Genomic DNA, 17,478 nt, shown 5'->3' with positions numbered 1-17,478 from the left:
CAGTCGCGGCGGTGTCGAGCTGGTGTGCGTCGACCTCTGCGTCGCTCCCGGTGTTCCGGAGGTGGGGTGTGCTGGGCACTTCGCTGCTCCCGTTATCCCGGGGCTGGTCTGCGTTGGTTGCTCCTTCGCTCCCGGTTTCCCGGAGCTCGTGTGCGCTGGGACCTTTGTTGCTCTCTGGTTCCTGGGGCAGGGCTGTGTTGGTCGCTTTCCTGCTCCTGTTTTTCCCTGGCCGTGGGATGGCGCATTGCCTCTTCTTCAGGCGGTGGCACTTTTCCTCATCAGACAAGCTGCCGTCGCTGGTTTCTGCCGAGCTTGGTGGTCGCCTCTTGGCCTTGCGCCTTTTCCCGACTATCTGCCATTCCGCTTCCTCGTCTGATGTCATCTCGTCTCTGGGTTCGGTGCTCTGGGGGCGAGGTTCGCTGCTGGCTTCAGTAACTGGGATTGCCAAACGTGGAGCTGTGCAGAGGTAAGAATGCTGGTGAAGAACATTGTGGTTGGGTAGCCCAGCTGTGCTCCTGGGGTTTGCGGGTTGGTGGAGGTGGGCAAGATGCTTAGTGGCTGTTGAACACTCCCCACTCACGAGAGGAATGGAAAATCAGAGACCACTTCTGTGACCGGACAGTAGTCCATTAGTGTAGCATTGGTATGTAAGCACAGGTGGATATTTAGGGGGAATTTCACTTGAGAAGCTTTGAATTTCCTTTATGCAGAATTTTTCCCCATTAGATGAAACAGGTCGAATTCATAATGGCTGAAAATGATCTGTGCAGCTTGTTTTCCTGTTCATATTTTTTCTTTAAAAAAAAAAGTTGTTGTCTTAGAGGAGTGATGGTTAAGGGGAGATTTATTCGAAGTGTTCATAAGAAGATAAGAAATAGGAGCAGGTGTAGGCCATTTGGCCCCTCGAGCCTGTTCCGCCATTTAATAAGATCATGGCTGATCTGATCATGGACTCAGCTCCACTTCTCTGCCCACTCCCCATAACCCTTTACTCCCTTATCGCTCAAAAATCTATCTCCGCCTTAAATATATTCAGTAACCCAGCCTCCACAGCTGTCTGGGGCAGGGAATTCCATAGATTTACAACCCTCTGAGAGAAGAAATTCCTCCTCATCTCAGTTTTAAATGGGCGACCCCTTATTCTGAGACTTTACCCCCTAGTTTTAGTTTCCCCTATGAGTGGAAATATCCCCTCTGCATCCACCTTGACGAGACCCCTCATAAGATCACCTCTCATTCTTCTGAATGCCAATGATTTATAGGTCCAACCTACTCAACCTATCCTCATAAGTCAACCCCCTCATCTCCGGAATCAACCTTGTGAACCTTCTCTGAATTGCCTCCAATGCAAATATATCCTTCCTTAAATACCAAAACTGTACGCAGTACTCCAGGTGTGGCCTCACCAATACCCTGTACAGTTGTAGCAGGACTTCTCTGTTTGTATACTCTATCCCCCTTGCAATAAAGGCCAACATTCCATTCGTCTTCCTGATTACTTGCTGTACCTGCATACTCACTTTTTGTGTTTCATGCACAAGGGTCCCCCAGGTCCCTCTGTATTGCAGCACTTTGCAATTTTTCTCCATTTAAATTATAATTTGCTTTTATAAATTATGAAGGGTTTTGATAGAATAAATAAGGAGAAACTGTTTCTACTATCAGGAGAGTCGGTAACCAGAGGGCACAGATTTAAGGTAATTGGTGAAAGAACCAGAGGGCAGATGAGAATTTGTTTATACGCAGCGAGTTGTTGTGATCTGGAACACACTGTGTGAAAGGGCTGTAGAAGCAGATTTAATATTAACTTTCAAAAAGGAAGTGGATAAATACTTGAACAGATGCAATGTGCCGAATGGCCTCCCTATATGTTGTATGAATCTAATATTTCTATACACAATCAGGTTTGTGATTGTTCTGGCCTAATTATTCCACTAATTACCATTTTTAGTAGTTTGTGGTTTACTTATTAATGCTGTTTCACTGATGGGTAATGTGTGCCAACCTGCTTTTCAAGTCATCTTGTCTGGAAAAAGCCTAGAGGATTCCAAAAGTACAAGTGCTTAAATGATGTACTTTGTTCAGCTAACAATGCCCTGAGCCACAATGTATTATAAATCACCTTAAATCAGACTCGACCAAATTGGTCTTGAGCATCATATGTATTACAGAGTACTTCAATACAGTAGATTTTTTTGAGACTGTTGTCTCATCTTTGATTTCAGCTGGCTGCCTAGCCCGCCCCCCCAGCTCTATCCCAACCTCCACAGTACAGTGCAAAGAAGACTGAACAGGCTGCGGCTATTTTCTCTAGAAAGGAGAAGACTGAGCAGTGACCCGATTAGAGATCTTTAAAAGCATGAAGGGCCTCGATAGGGTAGACATAGAGAAGAGGGGAGTCTAAAACTAGGAGCCATGCATACAAGATAGGGATCCACTGGGGAATTCAGGAGAAACTTCTTTACCTAGAGAGTGGTGAGAATGTGGAACTCACTATCACATGGAGTAGTTGGGGCGAATAGCACAGATAAGCACCTGAAGAAGGAGGGAATAGAAGGATAGGGTAAAATGAAGACTGGTGGAAGGAGGCTAATGTGGAGCATAAAACGCGGCATGGACCTGTTGTGCCGCATGGGCTGTTTCTGTGCAGTAAAATTCTATGTAATATATGATTAGAATTGAGGACCCAACATTGGATGAAAATATCGTGTGTGTAAATCGTAGGATTGCAGTCAAGTGTTTTTTATACGCTTCTACCCATTAAAGTAATGAGGAAAGATCCATTTTTCTCCTTTGTGATAGGTTCTACAAGATGAAATCAAAAATAAATTCAATAGAGAAAATTGCTATTAGGGAGGCTCATCACTTTTGAGGAACGTGAACAGCTGACTTTTAACACATTGCTGAAGTGAACCTGCAGCGTGTTAATCTGCTACAAAACGGCTGTCTTCAGCCGCAGTGACTGCACCCTTTTATGCTGTACAATCGTCCCTGTGTGGATAAGGGAATCATTTGGATAGCTGTTCGCATGTGGCTTGTAGCATTATACTGTATCGCGCTCTACTGATTAAGCTCGGAAACCCCATACAGTGCGAGGAAAGAATTATTCACATAGGGCATTGTGGGGGGTCCAGCTGGTTCAGATCAGTGATGTTTGGATAAACGGTGCCCCACTGTAGGTTAGTCTGTATTCTGTCTTTTAGAAGTCTGTTGATGCTGAATGTTCTACCTACAAATTTATAGGAGCTTTCCAGCCAAACGGGAACTGTCCTAGACCTGTCTTTCTACAAATTTAATTCTGGCCTCTTGAGCATCCCTGATTTCCATCATTCCACCATTGGTGGATGGGCCGTATGCTGCCTAGACAGTAAGCCCTGGACTTCTCTCCTTAAACCTCTCCGCTTCGCTATCTCACACTCCTCCTTTAAGATGCTCTTTAAAACCTATCGCTTTGTGTGGCTCATTGTCAAACTTTGTTTGATAACACTCCTGTGAAGCGCCTTCTATTTAATAGCTTCCCTGACAGCCGGGTGGAACATTGAAATGGACGGCAGGGTGTTTAAGAGAGTTGCAGATGAGCTGAATGTCCTACAACTGCACGGCACTGTAGGGATGATTTTCCAAATGCGGGTGCCAGTCACGGAACTTCACCTGTTGAGATAGCAGGCGCACGCCCATGATTTTCCATCTGTTAAAATGAACGGTTGGAAAAACACGGGGAGTGCACCAGTGACAACAACAATAACTTTTACTGATATAGCGCCTTTAACGTAGTAAAAACTCTTAAGGCACTTCACAGGAGTATTATAAGACCAAACAAATAAATTTGACACCGAGCCACAAAAGAAATTACAGCAGAAGACCAAAAGCTTGGTCAGAGGTAGGTTTTAAGGAGCGCTTCAAAGGAGGAAAGCGAGCGGAGAGGTTTAGGGAGAGTGTTCCAGAGCTTAGGGCCCAGGCAGCTGAAGGCTTGGACACCAATGGTTGAGCGATTATATTCAGGGATGCTCAGGAGGGCAGAATTAGAGGAACGCAGATATCTGAGGGTTTCAGCAGCAGATGAGCTTGAGGTAGGGGCGGAGGCGGGCAACATTAGAGGTGAAAAAGGCGGTTTTAGTTATGCCGCGGATATGTGACCATAAGCTCATTTCAGGGTCAAATATGACACCTAGGTTGTGAACAAACAGTCTGGTTCAGCCTCAGATAGATGTTGGGGAGAGGGATAGAGTTGGTGGTTAGGGAACGCAGTTTGTGGCGGGGACCAAAGACAATGGCTTTGGTCTTCACAATATTTAATTGGAGAAAATTTCTGCTCATCCAGTACTGGGAATCGGGCAAACAGTCTGACAATTTAGAGACCGTGGAGGGGTTGAGAGAAGTGGTGGAGAGGTAGAGCTGGGTGTCATCAGCATACATGTGGAAACTGACTCCGTGTTTCCGGATGATGTCGCCAAGGGGAAGCATATAGTTGAGAAATAGGAGGGGGCCAAGGATAGATCTTTGGGGGACACCAGAGGTAACGATGCGGGAGTGGGAAGAGAAGCCATTGCTGGAGATTCTCTGGCTACGATTAGATAGATAACAATGGAACTAGGCGAGTGCAGTCCCACCCAGCTGGATGACAGTGGAGAGGCTTTGGAGGAGGATGGAGTGGTCAACTGTGTCAAAGGCTGCAGACAGGTCCAGGAGGACGAGGAGGGATAGTTTACCTTTGTCACAGTCACAAAGGCTGTCATTTGTAACTTTGATGTGAGCTGTTTCTGTACTGTGACAGGGCGGAAACCAGATCGAAGGGATTCAAACAAGGAATTCCAGGAAAAATATGCATGAATTTGGGAGACGACAACACTTTCAAGGACTTTGGAGAGGACCGATAGGTTGTAGATGGGGCGGTAGTTTGCAAAGATGGAGGGGTCGAGGGTTGGTTTTTTGAGGAGAGGGGCGATGACGGCAGATTTGAGGGAGAGGGGGACAGTACCTGAGGGAGAGAGCTGTTAACAATGTCGGCTAACATGGGAGCCAGAAAAGTAAGTTAGGTGGTCAGCAATTTAGTGGGAATAGGGTCAAGGGAGCAGGAAGTGGGGAGATGAACATGATGGACAAGGTGAACATGGAGAGGTCAAGTGGGGAGATCAGTGAGAAACTGGAGAAAGATGCGAGTTTTGGGTGTGCACTACATGATGTGCACTCCCAGCCAGCGAGGCACTATGTTGGGAATTGCTCATTCGAGAAATCAGTCCTCTTGAGTCTGCGCTCTAACATGATGCCCAAACCTACGCCATCCTGTACAATAAAGCACATACTCTGAACGCTGCTTATCCTCTCTTTATTGGAGATGGGGGGTCAACGTAATTGAACAAAAAGAAAGTGCCACATTTTACCAGTGCAGGTGGAGTGTCTCCTCCTTCATTTAGTGATTTAATTTTAAATTGATCTCCCCACGTCATTAACTCCCCAACAAGAGGGAATCATCTTTCCGTGTGCCCCATCAACATTCTTCATAATTTAAAAAACTTCTATTTAAAAAAAAATAGACCAATGAGCCATCTATGCTCCACAAAGAATAGTCCCAGTATTACATCTCTTCTCATAACTATCTTTTTTGAGTTTGACTTGGTTTTACATCATTTGAACTCTTCAAAAAAAAATGTTTCCTGTAATTGCTACCACAAAAAAAATCATTATACTCCATGTAGATTAGGAGAGCTGTCGCTCCTCTTCCCTTGTTTGTATGTCCGACACATTGTGGTAAGCCTCACAGCCATTTTGCTTGAAGATTGATGAGAGTTCCAGAGACCACAACCCTGCCCTCCTTCAAAAGTCCCCGTTAAACCGAAGTCCCTGCCACAACTACCTTGCCTAATCAATTAAATTAACTTAATCCATCAGTTATTTTAAGAGAATTAGATAGTCACTTGATTGAGGGGAATACTGAAGGCTATAGGGAGCAAACAGGAGAGTTGTATTAAATTTAAGTGGCTCCTAGAGAAAACCCATCAGTACAGCGTTGATGGGCATGTTTCTGTGCTGTAAATGTCTAGGATTCATCAAGATCTGTTCTACCTGAATTCCTTCACACGGAAATGGTCCTGTGATCTGTCAAGCATCTTGTAATCATTCCTCTTGTCTCCTGTAGGCAGAAGTGATTGCAAATCTGGTCATTCAGTGGCCGTCTCGTGTGATCATTTAGGGCAGGGTCTGTGCAGTGGCAGTAACCACTCTCGTGGTCATCGACACCTGGTGTACTGCACAAAGTAAGAGGGTTTTAAATGTCTCAGTCCTACCGTATGGTGAACAATTTATTCACAAAAGTAAAGAGCTGGTGTGTGTGTGTGCCTGTGTATATACATATATACTTTTATAAGCCTTTTTATCTTTCTTTTTCAAGGCTGGAATGGGTGGAGATCATTGAGCCTCGAACTCGGGAGCGTATGTACGCTAACCTTATCACTGGAGAATGCGTCTGGGATCCGCCTTCTGGTGTCCGGATAAAGCGCACCAATGAGAATCAGTGGTGGGAGCTCTTCGATCCAAACACCTCTCGGTTTTATTATTACAATGCCACAACACAGCGGACAGTCTGGCATCGGCCTCAGAACTGTGACATTATCCCACTGGCCAAATTGCAGACGTTAAAACAGAACACCGATTCGCCGAGCCGCGCTTCGGCAGACAACAGCCCGGGACGCAGCAGTAATATCAGCAGAGAAGGGAGCACCAGCTCTTCCCTCGAACAGGAACTGGAAGCCGACAGGTCACAGGAACAAGCACGACCAAAACAAGCCCAGCAGATTATTGGCAAAGAGGAACCAGAGAGGTAAGGTTTAGAGCTGCTGCATGCCCTCTATAGTATGTGTACATGTCATGTTTATTCTCATTTGTTCCTTCCCTTCCCCCACCCCCCCCAACATCACCAAAATTGTATCTGCAATCTGAGGCATTGGTTTCTTGGGGTTAGACGCTAGACTTTCCACTTTGCTGGCTATCACCCAAAAAATGGGCGATGTCTCAGCCTTACCGATCGATGGAACATCGCCCATTTTTTGGATCGCGATTTACCGCTCGGCGATAGGCCAGCGATGTGAAATGGGCGATGCAAAAGGTCAGCGATGTAATGTGTGCCCAGGTAATAGCAGGCCGTTTTGGGCGATGTGAAGTGGAAAGTCTAGCCCTTGGTTTCTGGTGGGCTGTTGGATGGCATAACGAGGTGATAGACAATTGTCGACAGATGGTTAAACTGTGCGGGGAGTTAATACTGGTTGTCAGTAGGTAATCGCACAGCCTTCCTCTGGCCTAATGAATTCTTAAACGACTGTGTTCGGGAGCTAATTGCTAACTGTGCATTTGAATTAATACGCACAAGAGACCGAATCAAAGGTGATGGCAGCATTTGGCAGTGAACATCACAAAGAAGGTGATACCCACTGGGCAGATTCTTGGAGTGAGGCAGCGTGTTGAGATACAGCTCAACAAACCAGCACGGGCAACTCGATCAGTTCCAAATATAGATCATTGATTCTTGAACTTGAAAGTGTAAATATGGTAAAATAAGTGTTCCATGAGGATCAATTTAGCCAGCCATTGAATCGATTTATTTTCTTCGTGGAGGACTCTCTCCACAACTGTCGAGAATTTGATGTTTTAAGAACAAGAGAATGTGAATTAGAAAATTTCATGAATGACAAGCCAGTCATTTTCTCAGATCATGCTCACTTTCTCATTATATCGCTCTATACCCCCTCTGTCTTTTTCTGTTCTTTTTCCCCCTCTCCTCTAAAATAGCATCTAATTGCCTCTTGAACCCATTTGCACTGTACACTAGGGCCCTTTCCTTGAAACTTATTCCATATCTGTTACTCTTTGGGTAAAAAGAAATTCTCCCACACTTCCCTTCTGATTCCAAACCTTTTCATTTTTAACCTATGTGCCCTGGTATTCGAAACGTCTTCCACAGTACACAGTTTGCCCAGATCAATTTTGTCAGTTCTCTTCATCATCTTGAAAACCTTGATCTGTCTACCAGCCTACAATACTGACTTGAACTCTGAGTTACAAGGAAGGAGATAAGTGTTGCGAGTCACTGAGTTGGTTTGATGACAAACTGGTTCCAAGACTTGTATTTTACTGATGGGCAAACGCACTATTACTGAATTGCCTCCTGAATAATCTGGTATTATTTGGGATTGGGTCCATGATTTCTCCAATAATAAATTCCCAATCTCCGTTGTGTCCTTGGGCAGGCATAAAGCTGAGACCAAGGACTTTATCCAACGGGGGTGGAAGATGCAAGGATAAACCACCAAAGCTGCTACAGTGCAACTCCCAGCAACAAGTTAAAGCAGAGTTTTAGCAGACTGGGATTATTTTAATTCCCAACTCTTGTGGAACTGGTGCAGTATGTTGAGCTTGGAGGAAGGGGACCTTAAATTGCATGAAGTTGTAGCGTTTTGAAATAGTGGAACCAAATTGTCAATAGGAAGAACTCTTCAGTTGTCCAGGCCTGTAAAGTAATTTTTTCACACTTGCCCCTGCCTGACCTCTGTTAAATCCTATAATTATTGACACTACCATTTTCAGGAGGGGCACTGAAGATTTTTCCCGCCCCTGTGAATCCCCTCCCTAAACCTCTCTGCCGCTCTCTCTCCTCCTTTAAGATGCTCCTTAAAACCTACCTCTTTGACCAAGCTTTTGATTGTCCTGATAGCTCCTTCTGTGGCTCAGTGTCAAAAATGTTTTTATTGATATCGCTCTTGTGACATTTTGCTACGTTAAATGCACTCTATTTACCCTGGCAGATCAATATTCCTGGCTACAGGATTTTTAGTCGAGATGGGGGGCGGGGGGTTGCGATATTGATTAAAGAAACTATTACAGCGGTGAGGAGGGATGATATGTTACAGGGATCATCAAATTAGGCTATATGGGTTGAATTGAAAAATAAAAAAGGGGCGATCACACTGCTGGGCGTGTATTATAGACCCCCAAACAGTGGGAGGGAGATAGAGGAGCAAATATGTAGGCAAATTGCTGTGAAGTCCAAAAACCATAGGGTAGTAATAGTAGGGGATTTTTACTATCCAAATATTGATCGGGACAAATTTAGTGTGAAGGGGATAGAGGGTGTGAAATTCTTGAAATGCATTCAAGAGAACTTTTTTAGTCAGTATGTAGCAAGCCCAACACAAGAGGGGGCGTTCTTGGATTTAGTTTTGGGGAATTAAGCTGGTCAGGTTGAAGAGGTATTAGTGGAAGAGCACTTGGGTGCCAGTGACCATAATTCAGTCAGACTCAAGTTAGTTAAGGATAAGGACAAGTGGAAGAGCACTTGGGTGCCAGTGACCATAATTCAGTCAGACTCAAGTTAGTTAAGGATAAGGACAAGAATAGGCCTGCGATAAAAGTTCCAAATTGGGGGAAAGCTAATTTTGCTAAGTTAAGGAGTGATTTGGCCATAGTGGACTGGAAACAGTTACTTGTGGGTAAATCAGTGTCGGAACAGTGGGAGGCATTTCAGGAGCAGATCCGGAAGGCTCAGGCCAAACATGTGCCCTTAAAGAAAAAGGCTAGGAAAAATAATTCTAATGCCCACTGGATGTCTAGTGACTTACAGGGGAGGATTAAGAAAAAAAGGGACGCTTATGTCATATACCAATGGCTAAAGACTTTAGAATCGTTATAGGAATATAGAAAGTTAAGAGGCAAAATTAAAAAGGATATCAGGAATGCTAAGAGAGAGCACGAGAAATTCTTGGCCAGTACAATTAAGGAAAATCCTAAAATGTTCTCTTAATATATTAAGAGAAAGAGGGTAACTAAAGAAAGGGTAGGGCCTATTAGAGACCATGAGGGTAATCTTTGTGTGGAGGCGGAAGATGTTGGTAAGGTTCTTAACGAATTCTTTGCATCTGTTTTCACAAAGGAAAGGGGTAATGCAGATACTGCTTCGAGGAAGAGTGTGATATTCTGGATGAAATAAATATAGTGAGAGGGGAAATATAGTTAAGGGGTTTAGCAGCTTTGAAAGTAGATAAGTCCCCAGGCCCAGATGAAATGCTTCCCAGGCTGTTGAGCGAAGTAAAAGAGGAAATAGCAGAGGCCTTGACAATCATTTTCCAGTCCTCTTTTGATCTGGGCATGGTGCTGGAGGATTGGAGGACTGCTAATGTAGTATCCTTGTTTAAGAAGGGAGAAAGGAATAGGCCGAGTAATTACAGGCCTATCCGCCTAACCTCAGTGGTGGGAAAATTATTGGAAAAAGTCCTGAAAGACAGGATAAATCTGCATTTGGAAAGGCAGGGATTAATTGGGGACAGTCAGCACGGATTTGTTAAGGGAAGATCGTGTCTGACTAACCTGATTGAATTTTTTGAGGAGGTAACCAAGAGGGTCAATGAGGATAGTGCGTACGATGTAGTATATATAGACTTTGGCAAGGCTTTTGATAAGGTCCCACATGGTAGACTGGTCTTGAAGGTTAAAGCCCATGGGATACAGGGCAAAGAGGCAAGTTGGATCCAAAAGTGGCTTTGGGGTAGGAAGCAAAGGGTAATGATTAATGGATGTTTTTGTGACTGGAAGGATGTTTCCAGTGGGGTTCCGCAGGGCTCAGTACTGGGTCCCTTGCTTTTTGTGGTATATATCAACGATTTAGATTTGAATATAGGGAGTATGATTAAGAAGTTTGCAGACGACATTAAAATTGGCTGTGTGGTTGATAATGAAGAGGAAAGTGATGTGCTGCAGGAGGATATCAATCTACTGGTCAGGTGGGCAGAGCAGTGGCAAATGGAATTTAATTCAGAGAAGTGTGAGGTGATGCACTTGGAGAGGGCTAATAAGGAAAGGGTATACACATTAAGTGGTAGGCCACTTAACAGTGTAGATGAACAAAGGGACCTTGGAGTGTTGTCCACAGATCCCTGAAAGTAGGCCAGGTGGATAAGGTGGGTAAGAAGGCATATGGAATGCTTGCCTTTATTGGCCGAGGCATAGACTATAATAGCAGGGAGGTTATGCTTAAATTGTATAATTCTTTGGTTAGGCCACAGCTGGAGTACTGTGTGCAGTTCTGGTCGCCGTATTATAGGAAGGACGTGATTGCACTAGAGAGGGTGCAGAGGAGATTTACTAGGATGCTGCCTGGAATGGAGAATCTTCATTATGAGGACAGATTGGATAGGCTGGGTTTGTTCTCATTGGAACAGAGGAGGTTGAGAGGAGACCTCATTGAGGTGTACAAAATATTGAGGGGCCTGGACATAGTGGATAGTAAGGGTCTATTTCCATTGGTGGAGGGGTCTATTATGAGGGGGTATGGTTTTAAGGTGGTTGGTGGAATGTTTAGAGGGGATTTGAGCGGGAGCTTCTTTACGCAGAGGGTTGTGGGGATCTGGAACTCGCTGCCTGGAAGAGTGGTGGATGCAGAAACCCTCACCACTTTTAAGAGATGGTTGGATGGGCACTTAAAGTGCAGTAACCTGCAGGGTTACTGACCTAGAGCTGGTAATTGGGATTAGACTGGATGACCTTTTGTTGAATGGCGCAGATATAATGGTAAGTGCTGCAGGGAATAGAATATGGCCAGGGTGATCTCCTGGACTAGTTTCGATCGCCTGGATGCGTCAGAGAGGAATTTTCCCATATTTTTTCCTCCCTAAATTGACCTGGGTTTTTATCTGGTTTTTGCCTCTCGCAGGAGATCACATGACTCCGGTTGGGGTGGAGTGTAGAATGTTTCCGTATAAGTGGTGTCGCAGTTGTGTGAGGCGGACTGGTTGGGCTGGGTGCTCTTTGCCATTCCGTCATTGTTCATAGGTTTATATGTAACCTTTAGGGCTGCTGACCAAGGGCCGTGCGGCTCTTTGTCGGCTGGCATGGACTCGATGGGCTGAAATGGCCTCCCTCTGCGCTGTAAATTTCTGTGTTTCTTCTATGTTTCTATATAAATGTGATAAGAAATATTACACGATTGGAGTTTTTACATTTCAGAAATAATGTTGAAGTCCTTGACGTTTCTAAGAGAACCTATGGAGCTGAAAGGCACAGCTTTTTTGAAGATGGTCCTCTGCGGAATGGCATCAAAACATTTTTTAAAAATCTGAAACTGAAGGCCAGCACATTTAAGTGAATGGGACGGCAAAGAAATAATTACACATCTCATTCCATTTCAAACCTTGGTGAAAATCGAGGATTGTGCGGTGGGTGGGGGGGAGTTTGAGCGCCAGATTATTACTCCGCTCTCCATCGCCCGCCCCCCCCCCCCCCCCAAAAAGTATAATCCCTTGCTGGCTGCTGAGGACGTCGCCCAAGCTACATTCCCGTCTTGGGTCACTGGGTAAAAATGCCGAAGGTGACAGCATTCAAAGAGAGAGAAAGGAAGGAGAAAATCCATTAAAAATGAAATTAAAATGACAAGCTTTGCTGGTTGTATTTCAGTAATCCCACGGTCCCTGTAGTCAGGGTGCTCGGTGGATTTTGTTTCTGGGGGCAGGTAGGCTGGAAGTGAAGTGGTTTGCTGCAGGAAAGATCGGCTTCTAGCTGGCTTGACACATCTTCTCTGTCTATTCCTTCTTGTACTGTGTAGCTTCAAACCTCTCGCCGTCAGACTAATGGATAATAAGGCAACACAGGGCTCATTTTGCAGTCGGTGGTTGCTTCTTGCTCCATATCTCTCCCTTGAGCACTTATTATAAGAACACAACAGTCCTCACAACAGACAAATAACATGTCACCTTTCAAAAAACAGCAATGTTTACCACATCTGCAATCCTATTGCACCCATTATATGTATCACGCCCAGTGCTAGTATCTGTGGAATATCAAAAGCTGTTAATGTTTTCTGAGTCCACCCTTCACTGTTTTTGTGAGGATTTAGCATTCTCCTCTTACAACAGTGATTACACTTCGAAAGTACTTCATTGGCTGTAAAGTGCTTTTGGACGTTCTGAGTTTGTGAAAGACTCTATATATGAACTAATTTATATTTGGGGACTATTCAGGCAATGCTGGCCGTGTGACTCCATCATCATCATCATCATAGGTGGTCCCTCGAAACGAGGATGACTTGCTTCCACGCCAAAAAAGGATGTGTTCACAGGTGTTTCAATAATATTCCAGTCCTGAACTATATCCTGAAGGGTGGAAGATGCCTGTGCGTGGATTTTTTTTAACGTGGGGTGGCCGTTGCACACCAGTCACCACACGGGCTTGGCAGAGCTAGGTCTTGGTCCAGTGGCAAGGGTTCACCAAGACGACTGGAGACCAGCTCTGCTGCACGGGCCTAGTGCGCGCACATATCGCAGTGTGGGCTGGCCCGTGCTGCTCCTAGCCCCGAATTCACACCTCTCCTGGGCCTCGATCGCATCCCTCCGCAGTCTCTCGCCGCTCCTGCTGTATCTGCCCACGCTCCAATCACCGACCTGGACCATGATGATGTCACTCTTCGCTGCCGTCGCCCTCACGCACTAGGCCCCAACCTGCGTGAGAACACCAGCGGCAAGTCGGGGCCATAAAAGGAGCGGAGGTGTGGAGGCCACTTCAGGCCATGTGACTAGGCCCCTGCTGAATGGTCAACGGTACAAATGGTGTAAACTGCACAGAGATGGGGAAGAGTCTGAATTCCATCGGATGTCCCCGCCCCATCCTTGGAAAATTCAATATTTCTCAGAGTATAAACTATTGCAGCACCTTCTGAAACATCGAGCAAATCAATGTTTTTAAAATTGAGAATTGCTTCTCTAATTGTGTTGTGGCGTTCTGTACTTACTCTATTAGAGATATTGGTGCACTCGATCTAATCTTTGAATGCGTATCGCAGAGGCCAATAAAAGTTCATCTGTTGTTTGACAGAACTCAGGGCAATCCAATATTTTTACCATTTTGTTTATTTTCTATTTTTTTTTAAGTTTCTCAGTAAGGGAATGAGAAACCAAGTTTTTTTTTTTCTTTTTAATTTACTAACACTAGTTTGTACGGACCGCGAATCTGAACCAGATCGATCGACGTACGTTTTATTGTGCCCTGGAGTAATCTCAGTAATTGGACCTCTGAAGTCATATTTTCTACTTTGATGGGACTGGAAGCAGAGCTGAAGAGCAAGCCTAGTTTTCTTATTTAATGTAACCACTCGTTTATAATTTTAAAAATATATATAAATAATCCGAAGTGACAGCACTTGGTAGAAATATTATTTTGAAGGTGACCGGCGTTCCAACGGCATTGCAAGTAATCTTATTAATTCGAAAGAATAATTATCCGGTCACGAGCTGTTGGTTTCAGGCTGAGATTCAGTCTCGGGAGTTCTGATCACATTTTATAGAGTGCTCAAGCTTTAGTCTCGCAGATTCTAGATATTAAAGGAACCCAAGATTGAATTCACCCTCAAACTTGCTGCCAGATTTACTTATTTATATTCTTTATTTAATCATTCATTCATTCATTCAATGTTTTATTAAGGTCTATTTTAGAGCAGGGTGATGTCAGGAAGCATTTCTTCACACAAAGGGTAGTGGAAGTAAGAACATAAGAAATAGGAGCAGGAGTAGGCCACCCGGCCCCTCAAGCCTGCTCCGCCATTCAATAAGATCATGTCTGATCTGATCATGGACTCAGTTCCACTTCCCTGCCTGCACCCTATAACCCTTTATTCCCTTATCACTCAAAAATCTGTCTATCTCTACCTTAAATATATTCAATGACCCAGCCTCCACAGCTCTCTGGGGCAGAGAATTCCACAGATTTACAACCCTCAGAGAAAAAATTCCTCCTCATTTCAGTTTTAAATGGACGGCCCTTTATTCTGAGACTCGATTTAGTTTCCCCCATGAATGGAAATATCCTCTCTGCATCCACCTTGTCTAGCCCCCTCATTATCTTAAATGTTTCAATAAGATCCACCTTACATTCTTCTGAATTCCAATGAGTATAGGCCCAACCTACTCAACCTATCTTCATAAGTCAACCCCCTCATCTCCGGAATCAACCTCTGAACAGCCTCCAATGCAAGTATATCCTTCATTAAATACGGAGACCAAAACTGTATGCAGTACTCCAGATGTGGCCTCACCAATACCATATACATTTGTAGCAGGACTTTTCTGCTTTTATACTCTATCCCCCTTGCAATAAAGGCGAACATTCCATTTGCCTTCCTGATTACTTGCTGTACCTGCATACTAACTTTTTGTGTTTCATGCACAAGGACCCCCAGGTCCCTCTGTACTGCAGCACTTTGCAATTTTTCTCCATTTAAATTATAATTTGCCTTTTTTTCTGCCAAAGTGGATAACCTCACATTTTCCCACATTGTACTCCATCTGCCAAATTTTTGGCCACTCACTTAGCCTGTCAGTTATCATGGGTGACTTTAATATGCATATAGATTGGGCTAACCAAACTAGAAGCAATACAGTGGAGGAGGATTTCCTGGAGTGCATAAGGGATGGTTTTCTAGACTAATATGTCGAGGAACCAACTAGGGGGGAGGCCATCTTAGACTGGGTGTTGTGTAATGAGAGAGGATTAATTAGCAATCTCGTTGTGCGAGGCCCCTTGGGAAAGAGTGACCATAATATGGTGGAATTCTACATTAGGATGGAGAATGAAACAGTTAATTCAGAGACCATGGTCCAGAACTTAAAGAAGGCTAACTTTGAAGGTATGAGACGTGAATTGGCTAGGATAGATTGGCGAATGATACTTAAGGGGTTGACTGTGGATGGGCAATGGCAGACATTTAGAGACCGCATGGATGAACTACAACAATTGTACATCCCTGTCTGGCGTAAAAATAAAAAAGGGAAGGTGGCTCAACCGTGGCTATCAAGGGAAATCAGGGATAGTATTAAAGCCAAGGAAGTGGCATACAAATTGGCCAGAAATAGCAGTGAACCCGGGGACTGGGAGAAATTTAGAACTCAGCAGAGGAGGACAAAGGGTTTGATTAGGGCAGGGAAAATAGAGTACGAGAGGAAGCTTGCAGGGAACATTAAGTTTCTATAGATATGTAAAGAGAAAAAGGTTAGTAAAGACAAACATAGGCCCCCTGCAGTCAGAATCAGGGGAAGTCATAACGGGGAACAAAGAAATGGCAGACCAATTGAACAACTACTTTGGTTCGGTATTCACTAAGGAGGACACAAACAACCTTCCGGATATAAAAGAGATCAGAGAGTCTAGTAAGAAGGAGGAACTGAGGGAAATCCTTATTAGTCGGGAAATTGTGTTGGGGAAATTGATGGGATTGAAGGCCGATAAATCCCCAGGGCCTGATGGACTGCATCCCGGAGTACTTAAGGAGGTGGCCTTGGAAATAGCGGATGCATTGACAGTCATTTTCCAACATTCCATAGACTCTGGATCAGTTCCTATGGAGTGGAGGGTAGCCAATGTAACCCCACTTTTTAAAAAAAGGAGGGAGAGAGAAAACAGGGAATTATCGACCGGTCAGCCTGACATCAGTAGTAGGTAAAATGATGGAATCAATTATTAAGGATGTCATAGCAGCACACATGGAAAGAGGTGACATGATAGGTCCAAGTCGGCATGGATTTGTGAAAGGGAAATCATGCTTGACAAATCTTCTGGAATTTTTTGAGGATGTTTCCAGTAGAGTGGACAAGGGAGAACCAGTTGATGTGGTGTATTTAGACTTTCAGAAGGCTTTCGACAAGGTGCCACACAAGAGATTAATGTGCAAAGTTAAAGCACATGGGATTGGGGGTAGTGTGCTGACGTGGATTGAGAACTGGTTGTCAGACAGGAAGCAAAGAGTAGGAGTAAATGGGTACTTTTCAGAATGGCAGGCAGTGACTAGTGGGGTACCGCAAGGTTCTGTGCTGGGGACCCAGCTGTTTACATTGTACATTAATGGTTTAGACGAGGGGATTAAATGTAGCTTCTCCAAATTTGCGGATGACACTAAGTTGGGTGGCAGTGTGAGCTGCGAGGAGGATGCTATGAGGCTGCAGTGACTTGGATAGGTTAGGTGAGTGGGCAAATGCATGGCAGATGAAGTATAATGTGGATAAATGTGAGGTTATCCACTTTGGTGGTAAAAACAGAGAGACAGACTATTATCTGAATGGTGACAGATTAGGAAAAGGGGAGGTGCAACGAGACCTGGGTGTCATGGTACATCAGTCATTGAAGGTTGGCATGCAGGTACAGCAGGCGGTTAAGAAAGCAAATGGCATGTTGGCCTTCATAGCGAGGGGATTTGAGTACAGGGGCAGGGAGGTGTTACTACAGTTGTACAGTGCCTTGGTGAGGCCACACCTGGAGTATTGTGTACAGTTTTGGTCTCCTTACTTGAGGAAGGACATTCTTGCTATTGAGGGAGTGCAGCAAAGGTTCACCAGACTGATTCCCGGGATGGTGGGACTGACCTATCAAGAAAGACTGTATCAACTGGGCTTGTATTCATTGGAGTTCAGAAGAATGAGAGGGGACCTCATAGAAACGTTTAAAATTCTGATGGGT

At 44.5% G+C, this 17,478-nt stretch overlaps 1 protein-coding gene across 5 annotated transcripts in view; it reads left to right on the top strand.

Annotated features, from left to right (window-relative positions):
* Positions 1-17,478, top strand: part of arhgap39 (Rho GTPase activating protein 39) — a 618,982-nt gene that overhangs the window by 242,140 nt on the left and 359,364 nt on the right. For all 5 annotated transcript variants that reach the window (XM_070881793.1, XM_070881797.1, XM_070881792.1 and 2 more), the window contains one exon: positions 6,389-6,817. In XM_070881793.1, coding sequence (XP_070737894.1) covers positions 6,389-6,817 — 429 coding nt within the window. The remainder of the gene's footprint in view (positions 1-6,388; positions 6,818-17,478) is intronic.

Source organism: Pristiophorus japonicus, chromosome 5, assembly GCF_044704955.1.
Source record: "Pristiophorus japonicus isolate sPriJap1 chromosome 5, sPriJap1.hap1, whole genome shotgun sequence".
NCBI lineage: Eukaryota > Metazoa > Chordata > Chondrichthyes > Pristiophoridae > Pristiophorus > Pristiophorus japonicus.
Note: the sequence above shows the minus strand (reverse complement) of the source record. Positions and strands in the feature narration are given on the sequence as shown.